Raw genomic sequence first — 16,686 nt, forward strand, 5'->3', positions numbered from 1 at the left:
TCTTTACCTTCACTCCTCCCTCTTTTCATCCTCTTTACCTTCACTCCTCCCTCTTTTCATCCTCTTTACCTTCACTCCTCCCTCTTTCCATCCTCTTTACCTTCCCTCCTCCCTCTTTTCATCCTCTTTACCTTCCCTCCTCCCTCTTTCCATCCTCTTTACCTTCACTCCTCCCTCTTTCCATCCTCTTTACCTTCACTCCTCCCTCTTTCCATCCTCTTTACCTTCACTCCTCCCTCTTTTCATCCTCTTTACCTTCACTCCTCCCTCTTTTCATCCTCTTTACCTTCCCTCCTCCCTCTTTCCATCCTCTTTACCTTCACTCCTCCCTCTTTTCATCCTCTTTACCTTCACTCCTCCCTCTTTTCATCCTCTTTACCTTCACTCCTCCCTCTTTCCATCCTTTTTACCTTCCCTCCTCCCTCTTTTCATCCTCTTTACCTTCACTCCTCCCTCTTTCCATCCTCTTTACCTTCACTCCTCCCTCTTTCCATCCTCTTTACCTTCACTCCTCCCTCTTTCCATCCTCTTTACCTTCACTCCTACCCTTTTTATTCTCTTTACCTTCACTCCTCCCTCTTTCCATCCTCTTTACCTTCACTCCTACCCTTTTTATTCTCTTTACCTTCACTCCTCCCTCTTTTCATCCAGCAGCCGATGTCCAACACACCTAATCACTCTTCCCAGTTGTTTAATCATCTTTACATTCTCCCATCCCTCTATGACAGAAATATCACAAAGTTTAACATGACGTTTCATCCAACTTCATTGTAACTGAACAAAAAAAACTGAATAATGAAAATTAACTATCTTACTATCCTCTCCTTCATTAGCCTTCTTATACTCCAACTTTTCACTTCTAATTCGGTTTCATTCTATCCTCAAAATATTTCTACACTTTAGCTCTATTTCTTACAAAAAAAGCATAATGTGCAAAGTGTTGGTGTTTGTGCCTCCCTACAAACCACCCTTTCTTTTAAGAGTCGTGATCCTGTTCCGCACATAATTTTTCACACCAGTCCATGTTCGCTGCTTCAAAGCTTCTGGCTCTGCGTGAATGCATCTTTCACAGTCTTGCTTACCAGGAACTTTGCATGTCTTGATGAACTTCATCATGTGTCTCTCTACTGCTTTTACCTCACTGTCCTCCCATTTCTTTTTTGGAGCGTTTGAAGAACCTATGAAATAATTAAAAAGTAAATTCTCATTACAACTAAATCGGTAAGTAAAGACCAAATCAAGACTGTGTCTTAATGTGTAGATTTTTTTCTTTTGGCTGGATATTGCTGCATGGAGCTAATTCATGTTTATTTGATTATTGTTGTTTGTGCAATGTAGAGATTTTTCTTACATTGATCCTCCTGTGAAACAGATTGATCAGATTGAACAGGTTGATCAGTCTCTGCTGGTGCTGTTGTCTGAGATAGGTCACTGCAATCCTCCTCATCACTTGACATGGAATCACCTTGGGCCTCAAGTTGCTCTAATTGACAAAAAAAATAACACTTTATTGCTTATACTTAGCATCTGTGACATAATTATATACATCATTTAGCAAATATATACAGCACAAATACACACAGACAGTCCAAGTATACTCAACCATTTGGGTCGATTTCAATGTCATCAAGTTTCTTTCCTTTGTAGTCAGACAGTGTTCCTTTCTCCATGGCCATTAGGACTTTACTCATTTTTGCCAGCTGCAGTGTTCCCTCTGGTAACCGGTAATACTGTCTGTGGATTCTGATATCGTGACCAAGGAAATCAGCCAGTTGGTCTGCTTCATTCTCATCAAGATTAAGAATTTTAGACATGGTTGCTATGTGTTTCCTGAGCCTAGTTGATGACAGTGCTTCAGGGTTCTTTATGCCACATTCGCAAGCAGCTTTGTTGATGCACTCTCCTCCTCTGTAGGCAGACAATGCTCCACATCTGCCAAACATAAAGGGATTCTCTGCTGGAACACCACAAAGCTCACGCGTTTCAACGAGCAGCTCCATGGCAGAAACCATGGAAGGCTTGAGGAGCACAGGAACCTTTCTCCCTCGTTTACCACGGATCTCAACTCTTGTGAAGTGGAGACACAGCTTCCTCTCAAACTCAGACAGACAGATGGCAATGTCTTCGTGTAGCTCAGAAGTGTCCCTGCTTTTAAAAGCTGACAAAAGCATCCGGGATACTTCACCTTCTCTCCTTCGGTTGAACAGGATGACCTGGGACAGCGTGACCTTGGCTAGAGCAGTGTAGCTGTCAGCAGAAGGGCAAGATCTGAGCTTACTTAGGAGCCCATTGTGTTTCTTTTCAAGATGTGTGTGCAGGACTCTGACATCCTGAGTGAAAGGAATGATTTGTGGTGTGTTCCACTTGGCTTCTTTCAATGTAGTTATAGCACCAGCAGAAATGTACTCATTCCACCTTGCCTGGTGTATTTTCCTGAAGTCTCGGGCACACTCAGCACGCTCATGATCTCCATACATCATGGCATTGCTCTCAACAATACTAGAGATCTTGTTTAAAGAATGCCCAAGTTTGAGAGCTAAAGAAGGAATGCGGTAGGTGTTTTTCTCTTCATCGTAGCCAGACACAACTTTAACAGCTGCTATGACATGTTTGAAGTTTGCTGGTATGAAGAAGTCTACCATTGTTCTCAGTGGGGTAATCTTCCTTGCTTCAAGAAGAAGTCTGCCTACTTCTCTCATCTTCTGTCTGATGTAGTCATGTTTGGTCACATCAGACCCCATCCTGTTGAACATGTGCTCCCCCAGCTGCATGATGCATCTGTCAGTATGAACTACACGCGAAACTTCATCATAGTTCATAAAGGACAGTATTTTCTTGAACCCTTTGCTCACTTCTAAGCCGACTGGTGTGTTTAGAGCACACAGAGATCGAACTCTTTTCCTGCCCTTGGCATCATCATCTTTAGGTTTCAGGGGACAGTTTTTGATATGTTTCCAAAGGCTACGCTTGTTATAAAGCCCTTGGCAGTAAATGCAATGAATGAATTCTTTGGCTCTTTGTCTATATTTTGGACGGTAGCAGGCAATCATCTCCCCATGTCCTTGTCTCACCACATCTGTGTTGTGGGCAAAGTTGCCCCTTTTTCTAAGGAGGTTTAACTGGACTCGTCTTTCTTTGGAATGTTTTGGAAATGCTACTGCCTTTACAACCCCCATTTCGTTGCGATGGACAAATTCAAGGTGTCTTGCCATTTTTGAATATGGCTTAGAGCAATAAAGGCAATACTGCTTCTTGTTGTATGTCTTGCGTTCCTGCTTTGGTGATGGCATTGACTGAATAAAAGTTTTATCACCAGATAAGGTGTTTGTCTCTTTAGATTGGCATTTCATCTTTTTTGGTGATGGTACTGTCATAGATTGATCAGATGAACTACCTGCCTCGTTGGGAGATGTTGGATGTATCAAAGCACTTTTGACCATGTCATGTCCAGAAGAACTACCATCCGATTCATCTGAGCTGATTTTTGGTATGTAGTCAACATCGCTGTAGTCTGTGACATCGCTGTAATCTGTTTCACAGTCGGCACTTCCTGAACACTGAATGAGAGAATTTAACACTTACTCATGACAGTGGTTCCTGTAACATTACATTTCATCATATTGCAGATAGCAAAGTCATAATTACCTGTCTTTTTCTTGATGGCCTTAAAGAGGATATCTGGAAAAAGGAGAAATACAAACAAATATAAATAATATACAATTTCATATAATCTATTGTTAGTTCTACCAGTGCAATACACCCCGACCATCCCAATAATTCAGCAAATGAATCTACCCACCTCCCTTAATGAGAGTGTCCCAGACACCTGTGATGAGTGAACCACAGGTGTTGATGCAGCACAAGGTGAAGATACGGGGGGAGCAGGCGAGGATGAGGATGATGAAGGCAGTGCAGGAGAAGGCGATGAGGGCTGCGCAGGCGAGGCTGTTGGTGACGTGGGTGGCGCAGGAGAAGGCGATGAGGGCTGCGCAGGCGAGGATGATGGTGACGTGGGTGGCGCAGGAGAAGGTGATGAGGGCTGCGCAGGCGAGGATGAGGATGATGAAGGCAGTGCAGGAGAAGGCGATGAGGGCTGCGCAGGCGAGGATGATGGTGACGTGGGTGGCGCAGGAGAAGGCGATGAGGGCTGCGCAGGCGAGGCTGTTGGTGACGTGGGTGGCGCAGGAGAAGGCGATGAGGGCTGCGCAGGCGAGGCTGTTGGTGAAGTGGGTGGCGCAGGAGAAGGCGATGAGGGCTGCGCAGGCGAGGCTGTTGGTGACGTGGGTGGCGCAGGAGAAGGCGATGAGGGCTGCGCAGGCGAGGCTGTTGGTGACGTGGGTGGCGCAGGAGAAGGTGATGAGGGCTGCGCAGGCGAGGCTGTTGGTGACGTGGGTGGCGCAGGAGAAGGCGATGAGGGCTGCGCAGGCGAGGCTGTTGGTGACGTGGGTGGCGCAGGAGAAGGCGATGAGGGCTGCGCAGGCGAGGCTGTTGGTGACGTGGGTGGCGCAGGAGAAGGCGATGAGGGCTGCGCAGGCGAGGCTGTTGGTGACGTGGGTGGCGCAGGAGAAGGCGATGAGGGCTGCGCAGGCGAGGCTGTTGGTGACGTGGGTGGCGCAGGAGAAGGCGATGAGGGCTGCGCAGGCGAGGCTGTTGGTGACGTGGGTGGCGCAGGAGAAGGCGATGAGGGCTGCGCAGGCGAGGCTGTTGGTGACGTGGGTGGCGCAGGAGAAGGTGATGAGGGCTGCGCAGGCGAGGATGATGGTGACGTGGGTGGCGCAGGAGAAGGCGATGAGGGCTGCGCAGGCGAGGCTGTTGGTGACGTGGGTGGCGCAGGAGAAGGCGATGAGGGCTGCGCAGGCGAGGATGATGGTGACGTGGGTGGCGCAGGAGAAGGCGATGAGGGCTGCGCAGGCGAGGATGATGGTGACGTGGGTGGCGCAGGAGAAGGCGATGAGGGCTGCGCAGGCGAGGATGATGGTGACGTGGGTGGCGCAGGAGAAGGCGATGAGGGCTGTGCAGGCGAGGATGATGGTGACGTGGGTGGCGCAGGAGAAGGCGATGAGGGCTGCGCAGGCGAGGATGATGGTGACGTGGGTGGCGCAGGAGAAGGTGATGAGGGCTGCGCAGGCGAGGATGATGGTGACGTGGGTGGCGCAGGAGAAGGCGATGAGGGCTGCGCAGGCGAGGATGATGGTGACGTGGGTGGCGCAGGAGAAGGCGATGAGGGCTGCGCAGGCGAGGATGATGGTGACGTGGGTGGCGCAGGAGAAGGCGATGAGGGCTGCGCAGGCGAGGATGATGGTGACGTGGGTGGAGCAGGAGGTGGTGACAGTGATGAGGACAGGGCAGGATGGCATGAGGTAGATGAGGCCACTATACAAGTGGACAAAGCACAGGGTGCCGATGAAGAGGGTGCATCAGATGTGGATGCGACTGAGGATGACTGTCTTGATTGAAACCGCTTCTGCAGATATATAAAGAGCTATTTAGCTTAAACAAGAATAAAATGTACATTAACAATATTGAAAACTGTAGCAGCCATATAAGATAAGAAAAAACACTGTAGGGGTGAACAAAAAAAATAAAGAAACATGTTTTGCACATTTCAAAGCAAAGATCGTTAATAAGATAATAAAACTCTTAAAAAACAAACATTTATACAAACTTTACATACAAATTGTGACAATAGTCACGTTAATAGTTACATTGGTTCATACATTAAAACTGTAAACCAATAACTAGTTAAAGGATTAGTTCACTTCAGAATTAAAATTTCCTGATAATTTACTCACCCTCACACCATCCAAGATGTCCATGTCTTTCTTTAGTGGAAAAGAAATTAAGTTTTTTGAGGAAAACATTCCAGGATTTTTCTCCATATAATGGACTTCAATGGTCCACCGGGTCAAAGGTCCAGATGTGAGTTTCAGTGCAGCTTCAAAGTCTCAACACGATCCAGCCGAGGAATAAGAGACTTATCTAGACAAACCATTTGCCATTTTATAACAAAATAAACATTTATATACCACAAATGCCCGTCTTGCACTAGCTCTGATGCCCCACACATTACGTAATCACGATAAAAGGTCACGCGGAAGGCAGGCGAAAGTACCAACCTAGTGTTTACAAAGAGAACGTGCAAAGACTAAGACAAACGCCATTTCAGACGATTTTGAAGATGGAGGAGAGTTTTTCGGCCTATCCTACCTTTTTGAACTGGAACACGCATGACCTTTCAACCTGATGAAGTAATGTGTGGCGCATCGCAGAGCTAGTGCAAGACGAGCATTTGTGGTTTAAAAGTATATAAATGTTTATTTTGTTATGGCGGCTAGTTTGTCTAGATAAGACTCTTATTCCTCAGGAGTAAGGAATTACTTTTCTTATTCTTATCGCTGCATTGAAACTCACATTTGGACCTGAAACTGTTGGACCCCATTGAAGTCACTATATGGAGAAAAAGCTCCTCTTCTCCTGGAATGTTTTCCTCAAAAACAGTTATTTATATTCCATTAAAGAAAGAAAGACATGAACATCTTGGATGATGTGAGGGTGAGTAAATTATCAGGAACTTTTTAATCCTGAAGTTAACTACTCCTTTAACTAGCAGAGGTTGGTAGCAAGGCGCTACATTTTACTCCATAGCATCCTTCGGATGAGACGTTAAACCGAGGTCCTGACTCTCTGTGGTCATTAAAAATCCCACTGCACTTCTGGTAAAGAGTAGAGGTGTAACTCCAGTGTCCTGGAGTCCAGAACGAACGGCTTCGGAAGGTGAGGTAAACTAACAGACAGCATACCCTGAAGACCCAGATTAATTAATTGTTTCTGTTTCTCATAATTTATCCTTTTGCAATTTTTTTCTTATTCTAAATGCAATCAACATTTGATGTGTTTGGGGAATTTGGCTAACATTTTACATTTTAAATACATTCTGCTGAAATGAACGAAATGACTCGAAAAATTATTTGTTCATTTTGATGAACGAGATTCAAATATCCGAGTCAGTAAAATGATCCGAACTTCCGACTACTATTACACACGTGTGCTGGATGAAGTGGATATGCACCTACAATCAACTAAAACCAAACCTGTAAATGCATCCTATGGTTTCCCAGTGATAAAGATCTTTTCTAGTTGAACACCTGAGCAGTCAGTGGCTGCCTGTATTGCGCGTTCATTATTTTGGGGGCAGAGCAATGACGGGAGGAGTGTGTTTGAGTGTCGATTTCAAATATCAACAGTGTTTCTCAGAAATCACTTACTGCACTTTTAACTAGCTGGCAGTAAACATCAGTAGATAGTTGCTTCATGTATGACATGGTTACCATTTTATTCCTTGATGTTCTTGCTTTGACTGACTGCTCATGTGGACCATTGCTGTTCACCATGTCCAATTCAGGAGAGGAATCAGAAGCTGCACAATGGGGCTGGATATCAGAAAAGAAAGCAGTGTATATCAAATTCAGGATATTTGTAAAGGACAGAAAAACTTTGTTCACATTCATTCCTCTAGCTGTCCTACAATTTATCCATCATTCCTTTCACACACAACTCTATGCTAAAAGAGTCAATAATATAATGATATAATAATAATATAATGATACAGAGGTTTTGAAGTGGACTTACCGATTTCTGCGGGCCCAAACTGCTGGCTGGCTTTTTATCAGTGGATTCTGCTGATGCTTGATTTAAAGGCTTGAGAAATATGAGACCACAATCACATGGTAACTAATCAGAATGAGAGTAAAAGATTATCATGAATTTACTGATTACTGATCAATCTCTTTAGCATTTTCTTGATAGTACCTTGATTCGCCATGGCCAATCTGAGTCTCCATAATTGTAAGTGATTTCCTCCCCTGGTAGAATGTCTCGTACAGCAAAGAGACAAAGGTGAGGTTTTCTGCTCACTTCAACGGTTCTCATTTTGCAAGTAGGATTTCTGGTCTCATCGTTGACAAGTCTTCCCAAGGACGTGTCTTCTTTAGATGCATCCATGCTACAAAGACATAACATTTCCACTCAAGACTTGTAATCTTAGTATGCTAGACATTTTTATATATATATGTATTATACACATTTTTATAACTGGTTCTGAGCTCCAGTCCTGGAAACCCACCCCTCTGTATATGTTGTATGTGTTTTAATACAAGTACTCGTGTTTAAATTCACCTTATTCAGATGATCAGTCATCATCAGAACACGGCTCTATTAACTCAACTGAGTATGTCAGGTGAAGGAGACATACAGAATGTGCAGAGAGGAGGGTCTGAGAACTAGCCTGGTAATACCAGACTCTGCTACTTCACTTTGCTTCGTAGACAGAGTCTGGAATGGCATAATAGAGAAGTGTTTTCTCTCTCGCTAGGGGGCACTTGTCTGAAGTTTAAAATCATTGGTTACCCGTAAGCCAATCAGATAAGTTTAGTTAGGACGTATGTTATGCGCCTGTACAGCCACATCGAACCACAGACATCATGCATCGAACTCAAATCTATGATCGAACTTCCACTGTAAACCTGCTGTAAACACATGATGATGCGAGCGAAATACCGGAGTGAACATGGCTGTAAACGACTTTTGCAGATTAGGCGTTGTTAATCTCCGCATCCACGGTACAATCACGGCCTCTAAACTTATTTTTGACAGAGTGAAACAAGAAAATATTTGTAGCCAACTCTCAAATTTAGGATTATATCTTTTAAACTCAGCTAGTGCCGCTGCTAGCCATTTCGGTGCCCTAAGCATAATTCCTTTATGATGTGCTCTACCCCGAGAAGCTTCATGAGGCGCACACGCGCGCGGTCTCTTGCTCGCTCTCCCTCTCTGCCGTGCACGCGCAACGCGGTTTGGAGCACAGTCTCTGTCTCGCGGGCGCGATCGCTCTAGATTCCGGAGATTTTAACTAATTCGCGGGCGTCAGTGAGCCGCTATCAATATGCGGGAGACTCCCGGAAACACTATTTTTTTGGTGCCCCTTCAGCTCTTGGTTCCCTACGCACAGCGCGTGGTGGGAGCGGCGGCACTGGTTCTCTATAACAGAGCGAATTGCATCCCGTGTCTCGTTTCGGTTTTCGATTTCTCTAACCTACAATGTAAAACTCGGCGCTTAGCGTCTACGTCACGGCTCTCAGCCCGCACTCTGTTCGTTGATTGGTCCGGCAGTCCGAAGGCCGGTGGAAAACTGAAAGATAGGCCGCTATCTCAGACTGACTACAGGAGCGAAATGAAATTAGCGGAAGTAGGAAGTCTGACGTAGTCAGGCTATCTGAGAACCACTGATCTATATGATAGTTCACTGCAGCATCCTCTCAGTTCTCAGATAAACGCATCTAAAATTTACCATTTTGTTCTCTTTTGCGAATACAGGAAAAACAAATATTGATTACTCAAGGAAACTGCACTCAGTACTCTTCGTGTCAGTTCATGGTGAATTTTAAGTATTAGGGTGTGTTCACACCTGGCATGTTTGTTTAGACCGTTAGTGCTGTTCATTTGAATAAGTGTGAACGCTGCCATCTGAACTAGGGCTGCACGATATGAGGAAAAGCTGCGATGTGCGATAACATTGTTTAATATTGCGATAACGATATGACTTGCGATAAATGTGATTGTTAACTATACTGTTCCCATGTCTTAGTGCTTTAATAGGTTCTTTGCGTGATAGGTCAAACGTTTATTACCTGCCTGGTTCAGAATACACGATTTTAGCGCGATTTTGGCACGATCCGTTTGACGTATGGGTGTCGTGGAGATTCGTAATAACGACAACGGGCGTCGGGACGCAAGATTTGATCGTTTCATCTCGTATAGTGTGTCACAGTGGGCGACAACCTACGTCGCGTCTGCGATGCTTCACGACAGAAAGACTATAGCATGTTTAATTCTTTAACGGTCCTCCACGACGGGTTGAATATGTGAGCGAGGCGAGACGTGAGTGAGTGCAATAGTGAGTGTGTGTGTACGCCAGTGAGCGTGTGAGCGTATGTGTGTGTGTGTGCGTGCGTGCGTGAGTGAGCGAGCGAGTGAGCGAGGGACAGTGAGTGTGTGTGTTTGTGTGTCTGTGCGTGCGAGTGAATGTTTGCGAGTGAATGTGTGTGTGTGACGGCACGCAATGACTGGTCGGAAAGCAACGTGTAGTCTGACATGTTTCTTGTCCACGACAAGATTTTAGGAGTCAAAAACGTGTAAGTTAGTGCTAATCTGAACCAGGCATTATTCATCGTGTCAGGCTGTCTGTTGCGATGTGTTCATCGCCGGAGTTCATATCGCGATGACGATGAAAATTCGATGTATCGTTCAGCCCTAATCTGAACCCTGGTGCCACCAAACAAACTGACCGAGACGCTGAAAAAATGTGTCTCAGTTGGCTTCCAAACGAACTCTGGTGCAGTTCGAATAAAATATTAACGTAACATGGACCAGAGACATGTAAACAACCAAAAACAGGAAGATGTGACCCTAAAAGGACAGACTGGTCAAGCATAACATGTTTGACGATAGAAATGCCAATCTGAACATTAAGCGTACACGGACCAAACGAACCAAGCGAACAGAACTACAGGCATGAACTAAGTATTTTACAGTTCCAGATATTTTAGCATCCCTACTACATCAATCCAACAGTTCTATACTCACCACCAATTTTTGCCATGCCACTGAAAATCAAACAGGAACGTGTTCTCAGCTTCAGTGTAGTGTTCAGTTCGGTCAAGACTCTCCTGTGAACTCAGAAGTTCACCTCTGTATTCAAGAACAAAATCACCTCTGAAGAAAGCTCCAGCGGTGAAAACTCCACGACCTAAAGAGGAGAAATAGCTTCAGTTTCTTTAATGTCAACTATTATTTTGATTATTACTAAAAGTTCTCAACCATATTATGTACATTATATGATGTAAAAGGGAAATTACTGAAGGAAAATAGTCAATAGCCAGGCTAATCTCGAAGCATGCTTTGCTTTTTTTACTTTACATTATACTTTTAAGTCTTAAAAGTATACAGTTAAAATGTACTCAATTTTTTTTAGACAATCAATATTATCATGGCTATATATTGTTTAGAACAGAGTGCTGAAGTGATGACGTATTTTTGCAGACCAACCGGGTAGTTCACCTCCCCTGGTTCCCTCCACAAAAACCTTATAGGATTTGCAGAAAATAAGCTAAAGTTAGTCTATAAACTACACCACAGTTGCAAAACTTCAACTTCCTTATGATGAAGGTTCAACAACTCATCTAGAATGTGTCTGTGTTGCATTAATTTAAAAAACAATTATGTTTGTTTATTATTTGCATCTCTTTCGGATAGTTTTCTTTGTGGTATATGGATGTTTTATTTGGCTTCTATAGTTTAGATAAAAGTATAGAGGGTTTTTTTGTTGTTGTTGATAAATGTGCCTACAGGAACTCTAAAGCTTTAAGATCCATCTCCCTTTGTAATATATATAATGTTTTTGCATTCTTATAATGCATGTTGACTGATTGTGTGCCGTGTACATCCTTTAATCTACCTGTATAGAATAGTTTGCAAGAGTGCGATTATAAACACAACGAGGCTGTAAAAGTGACTAGATGAGTTTATCTGTTCAGTTGATGGTGTTTAATGTCCCAGACAACTTGTCTCCCATTTAGACGCTTGTTAGCAACTGTCTTTTACAAGACAAGTAAAGGCTTTTTTTTTTTAAACACACAAGAGAGCATTACTGATGTATTTTATGTTGTAGAATAAACGTGATGTTTACTTGCACACCGATACGCTGATAAAAAACAACAAACAAAAAACACCTTATTGAAATAATCCATTCTGCCGTGCAAAGGCAAAGGACTGTGACTTAAATTGTGGTCGAAAATTTGTTATTTTTGGCACAATCGAGACCTCCTTTATCATGTGGATAAGTATCTTGAGTCAATTATATTGTTTTTTCAAAAAAAAGAATGGGTTGTCTTAACAGTAATTTCAAAAAGCCCACGAGAAACCAAGGCAGAACACCGTAACTCCAGTTACCGCTCTTTGGCTTTGTTTTGCAACGCTCAAATTGAGTTACGGTACTCTGCCTTTGTGTAGCCGCCCGTCAATATGAAGATACTGTGCCGGTGTTCTATCAAATAATGCCACCTATCAGATTGTACAGTGTTCTGCCTTTGTTTTACTGTCCATTAAAATTGTATTACAGTGTGTAGCCTGTGCACTTGGTACAGCTTCCATCAGTCCCTGTAGCTTCTGATGTCCCCAGAGCTTAGTCCTGCACAAACGCGGTCAGAACATTTAGTACGGTCTAAACCCACTCCATTGACAAACGTGCGATATCGATCGCGAAGGATATGACAGAAAAATTACACATGCCGTAGCAGATGAATACAACAAAGAACTAAAGCCCCGCCTCACCCAGATCGGGTACCGGACCTGGTTAAAACATTCATGCATCTAGCTGGCAGAGAGCCAAAACTGCACAGACGCCTTTAGCACCGCCCTGAACACCGTCGAGCCAACGCTGGACTAATAGCCTATGTCACAGGGAGTGATAATATAATGAAGCAACAAGTGCTGGTGCATACAACATCAGACCAGCTGTTACGCGAGTTATACCTACAATCACAGCGTCTGGAATAAATCCGCGGGACGAGCGAAGTGCACCACCACAATAACAGGGCAGACAGCTGAAACCACCACACACTGAAAAGACGCAGAACACAGAAGGTTGTGCTATAAATGCATTAGTCGTCGAGGTAGTCCAGAACGCACTCCCCACTTTCAGTCCCAAAGGGGAAATGGCATTCGTAATTTTCATGAACATACAAGGAGCGCGACACCTTCGAACACGAATCTCGGGAACCGCCTGTGATAAAGGGGTTATCTCAATGTTGAAGTGTATGCGTCTTTTAGATCCACCGCTATAAACCAGTCCCCGGGTCGAATGTGCGCAACGATCTGTTTTATCATTTTGAATGCGCTTAGCAAGTCTTATGTCACTCGATACCATACTCTTTACCACAATGGAGGTATTTTGTCATGTCTAATGTATTAATAATGCCATCAGAATGCAACCAAAGCACAGGATAGTAGGGGTGTAACGGTACATGTATTCGTACCGGACCGTTTCGGTACAGGACTTTCGGTACGGTGCACATGTGCACCGAATGCAATCTGTCACGTAAATTAGGCTAGTTTTGTGTGCAGAACATACATCCATTCCGAGTTTCCACACGAACATATTAAGTGTCGGAAGTCTCCGCGTTGCACTGATTAAATCTGATTAATCGTTTTTGTGATTCAAATACATGTAAAAATTACCATAACATCTGTCTTCCTGTGTGCGGACATTTGTTTATGTTGCTGTGACAACGAAACACGTGCAAGCGCGGCTGTGTTAAGAGCGCTGATGCGCTCATCTGTGGACATTTCCGACTGCCTTTCTGTTAAAAGCGGGCTTTCCACACAAACAAACGTACATGTGTCATTAGTATGAGAAAAAAAATTTGGATTTTAACTCTCGGGTCGGGCTCGGACATAAATATCGCATAAATAAAGATCACCACATACACGGCACGCTCGCTTTAGCCCAGCCTCTTGCTAGCTAGTGTCACGGCCAATATTGGTTTGAGAGTATTTTATTAGTGGAGAACTTTGCAGCAGTATTTTATTTCTTATTCTTTTTTTATTTTATATATTTTTTATTTATTAGCCTAACGTTATATTTTATTAAAAAGTGTGTTTAAAAAAAGTGTAAACAAATTGTTAAAAAAAAGTTTATAGTAAACAACCAGCATTTTAATGTTTTGCATTTCTTTCCCTTACTGTACCGAAAATGAACCGAACCGTGACTTTAAAACCGAGGTACGTACCGAACCGTGATTTTTGCGTACCGTTACACCCCTACAGGATAGTAATAAGTAGATGGTTATAAGTAATTGTAAATCATACAAATTAAATGCCATGATCACTAGATTTTATACAGCTGTTACTATAATTATTTTGTTAATGGTGATCAGCAACCAAATATTGATAATGTGGAAGTTACTGCCTTTTGGATGACATCTCACTTGTTGCTGACAATACAAAGGCAGAGTACAGTAACTTTAAAATAGTGGTCAAAAGTCAAGGTTGCGCTCAAGATTTTTTTATGTAAATCATTTTCATTACTAAAACATCTAATTGCAAGATTTCCAGTGTCCTACCTATAATTAATGTAAATTTGGCGGGACAACTAAAAATCTTTTTAGTAATTTTTCTCAGTTCCACACACGAGTTAAGGTCTTTTGCCTTTGTAGGGCAGCACTGTCCTGGTTTACATGCAAACCAATAACCACATAAACCACAAGACTTTATAAGTAAATCAGGTAAATTATCTCAAAACCTAAACATTCGTGTATCTGACTGTGTATTCCATATGTCATGTCAGTTGTGATGTTAAAGGTCAAGTTCTGTATTTTACACTTAAAGCCCTGTTTTCCGATCGTTTCTGACGAAATAGAACGGTTAAGTTTAAAAGACACATGCTGCTGTCCCGAGAATTTTAGGTTTATTTTCTTGGGGCCAAAAATTCTTGGGACAGGAGCATGTGTCCAAATTTTAATCTTAACCGTTCTATTTCATCAGATACGATCTGTAAACAGGGCTTTAAGTGTAAAATACCGAACTTGTCCTTTAAATAAAGCCAAGTGTATTCCAGAATTTTAGCGGAAAACTTACATATTCTCCTCTCATGCAGTATCGGGTGCAGTATTTTGACTGTACCCTTTCTGCATGAGATGAGAACACATTTTAAGAGTTTCTTGGGTCAAGAAAACACTCGCTCTGTCTGGATGTGCTTAAATCCACAGTATGTAAACTTTCCTGTCACACATCACACATGCTCACTTCAATAAGCCACAGAATGCAGGTGTTTACATGCAAATTTGGAATAAGGGGTAAAAATCTATCTGTGTCGATTGGCTTAAGCCGTTTATGATGACCTTAGTCTGCATTTACATGACCACAAGAACTGTCTGCTTATTATGCAATCGAGTTAAGAATGTGCAAGTAAACATTAACGTTAGGTTGATAGAACTGGAAGTGCAAACATTTAAATGTTGCTGTTTTAGGGCTCATGCCTGCAGAACTCTATTCAGGAATCTTGACTGCACAATAAAAAAAATAAAAAATATTTTTCAACTTGTGAAACATGGATATTAGTTGGCCTAATAACCATATGACTCGCCTCACATTAAATTCTCAGTTATGTAGATTAACATGATCACTAAACTGCTTAGTCATAAATACTTGCCTTTATATTTGCTGATGAACTGCTCTTGAAGCCCAGGCTTGTCGGTTTCACAGGCAATGTGGTGCTCAGCGTCCTGCAGAGGTTTTCTACGTCTTTTATTTCCCAGCATGCTGACTTTCTTTCTTGCAATGACTGGAAAAAATGTATAAAAAATATAAGGTGAATGAAATAAACAAGCATATTTAAACAATCTTGTTGATCTTACTGGATTTGTTCACCCAAAAACATACATAATTAACATACAATTACATTAATTGTTGTTCCAAATTAACCTCATGTTGTTCCAAACCTGTGTTGTGTTTTTTCTGTTCAACACTAAAGTATATCTTTATATTATATCACAGAGCTCTATTCAATGACATCACATGTGACCAGTCTACAACAGGCATTTAGATAAAAAAGGGCAATGTCAATGATGCCAAAAACCATTGGTTCTTGTGTGTCCTGTGACCACAATTGACATAAATCTACTGTATATTCATATTTGATTTAAGAGCTACAGCATATGGGAGATTTTCAATAACCAGCTAGATTCATAGGGACTATTTTTAATGTGCTTTTTGTCTGCTTTGGAGCTTGAAACACAATAAAAATACTATAAAATGTCTATGTACCGTCATTGGGCAAAACAATCAATATAAAAATAATTAATAAATAAAAAATTAAAAAACATTCCACTGAATTTTTTTTATAATTGAATAATGTATTACATAAAATAAATAATATATCAAATAATAATGATGTAAAAAATTTGCTATTTGACAACACTTCTGAGAAAAACAATGACATAGTAGACTATCACTGACTCGGTTGTTTTGGTTAATTTGTAGAATCTAAAGAAGTATTATATAAAAAATAATAGCAAAATTATATTTACTGGTCAATGCCTACAAGTAGACAACAAACTTTTTTCCTTATAGCAACAAATCATCAAATGAGAAGCAAGCTCAAATATAAGCGATAAGTAAATAAAACTAAGCAAAAAAAATAATTAAACCAATAAAATAAACATACATCCTATTAACTTTCATATTTCTCAATGTATTTAGTTATCTTATCATGCATTTTCAGGACAAGTCTTGATCTCACCTTTCCTGCGTGGTGGAGAGGGTTGTCGTCTGTTCTATGGTCTGTTTCGCGTCTTGTCACGTGTGCATTTCCCGGGAAAACGCATCCACGCACGGTCGACACTTGCGTAAATGACGTAGTTACGTATTTTGATTTCACGTGTTTTTGTCGTTTCATCACGTGTCGTGTCCATAGACTGTAAAAAAATAGGTCGTGTCCCACAACTACTTCAGAATTTATTTGAGTTAAGATGGGGGAAGGGTGTGGATTATGTCAAGGATCTAAATTAAACTTTAATGTGTATTTTAACAGCATTATCTTCTTTTTATTTCTTTAATAAATTAATGGTATTT

At 42.0% G+C, this 16,686-nt stretch overlaps 2 protein-coding genes across 10 annotated transcripts in view; one reads left to right on the forward strand and one right to left on the reverse strand.

Moving 5' to 3' along the window:
• Positions 1–16,686, forward strand: part of adgrb2 (adhesion G protein-coupled receptor B2) — a 303,614-nt gene that overhangs the window by 33,465 nt on the left and 253,463 nt on the right. The gene's annotated exons all lie outside the window — the stretch shown is intronic.
• Positions 815–16,366, reverse strand: LOC306987540 (uncharacterized protein). Its single transcript, XM_079591909.1, has 10 exons — positions 16,355–16,366; positions 15,266–15,397; positions 10,642–10,804; positions 7,810–8,002; positions 7,630–7,698; positions 7,329–7,430; positions 3,646–3,678; positions 1,604–3,557; positions 1,352–1,483; positions 815–1,178 (listed from the first exon to the last, which is right to left on the reverse strand). Exons 2-10 carry the CDS (start codon positions 15,372–15,374, stop codon positions 958–960), a joined length of 2,976 nt encoding a protein of 991 aa, XP_079448035.1. The 5' UTR covers positions 15,375–15,397; positions 16,355–16,366; the 3' UTR covers positions 815–957.

The sequence above is a fragment of the Phoxinus phoxinus genome (assembly GCF_949152265.1).
Source record: "Phoxinus phoxinus genome assembly, chromosome: 19".
Lineage (NCBI taxonomy): Eukaryota > Metazoa > Chordata > Actinopteri > Cypriniformes > Leuciscidae > Phoxinus > Phoxinus phoxinus.

Excerpts from the sequence above, each read along its gene's own strand:
- LOC306987540 (XM_079591909.1), bottom strand. The coding sequence starts at position 15,374 with ATGCTGGGAAATAAAAGACGTAGAAAACCTCTGCAGGACGCTGAGCAC. Across the intron at positions 10,805-15,265 it reads GTTCATCAGCAAATATAAAG|GTCGTGGAGTTTTCACCGCT; the intron begins GCAAGTATTTAT and ends TCTCCTCTTTAG. Across the intron at positions 3,558-3,645 it reads GGCCATCAAGAAAAAGACAG|TGTTCAGGAAGTGCCGACTG; the intron begins GTAATTATGACT and ends TCTCTCATTCAG.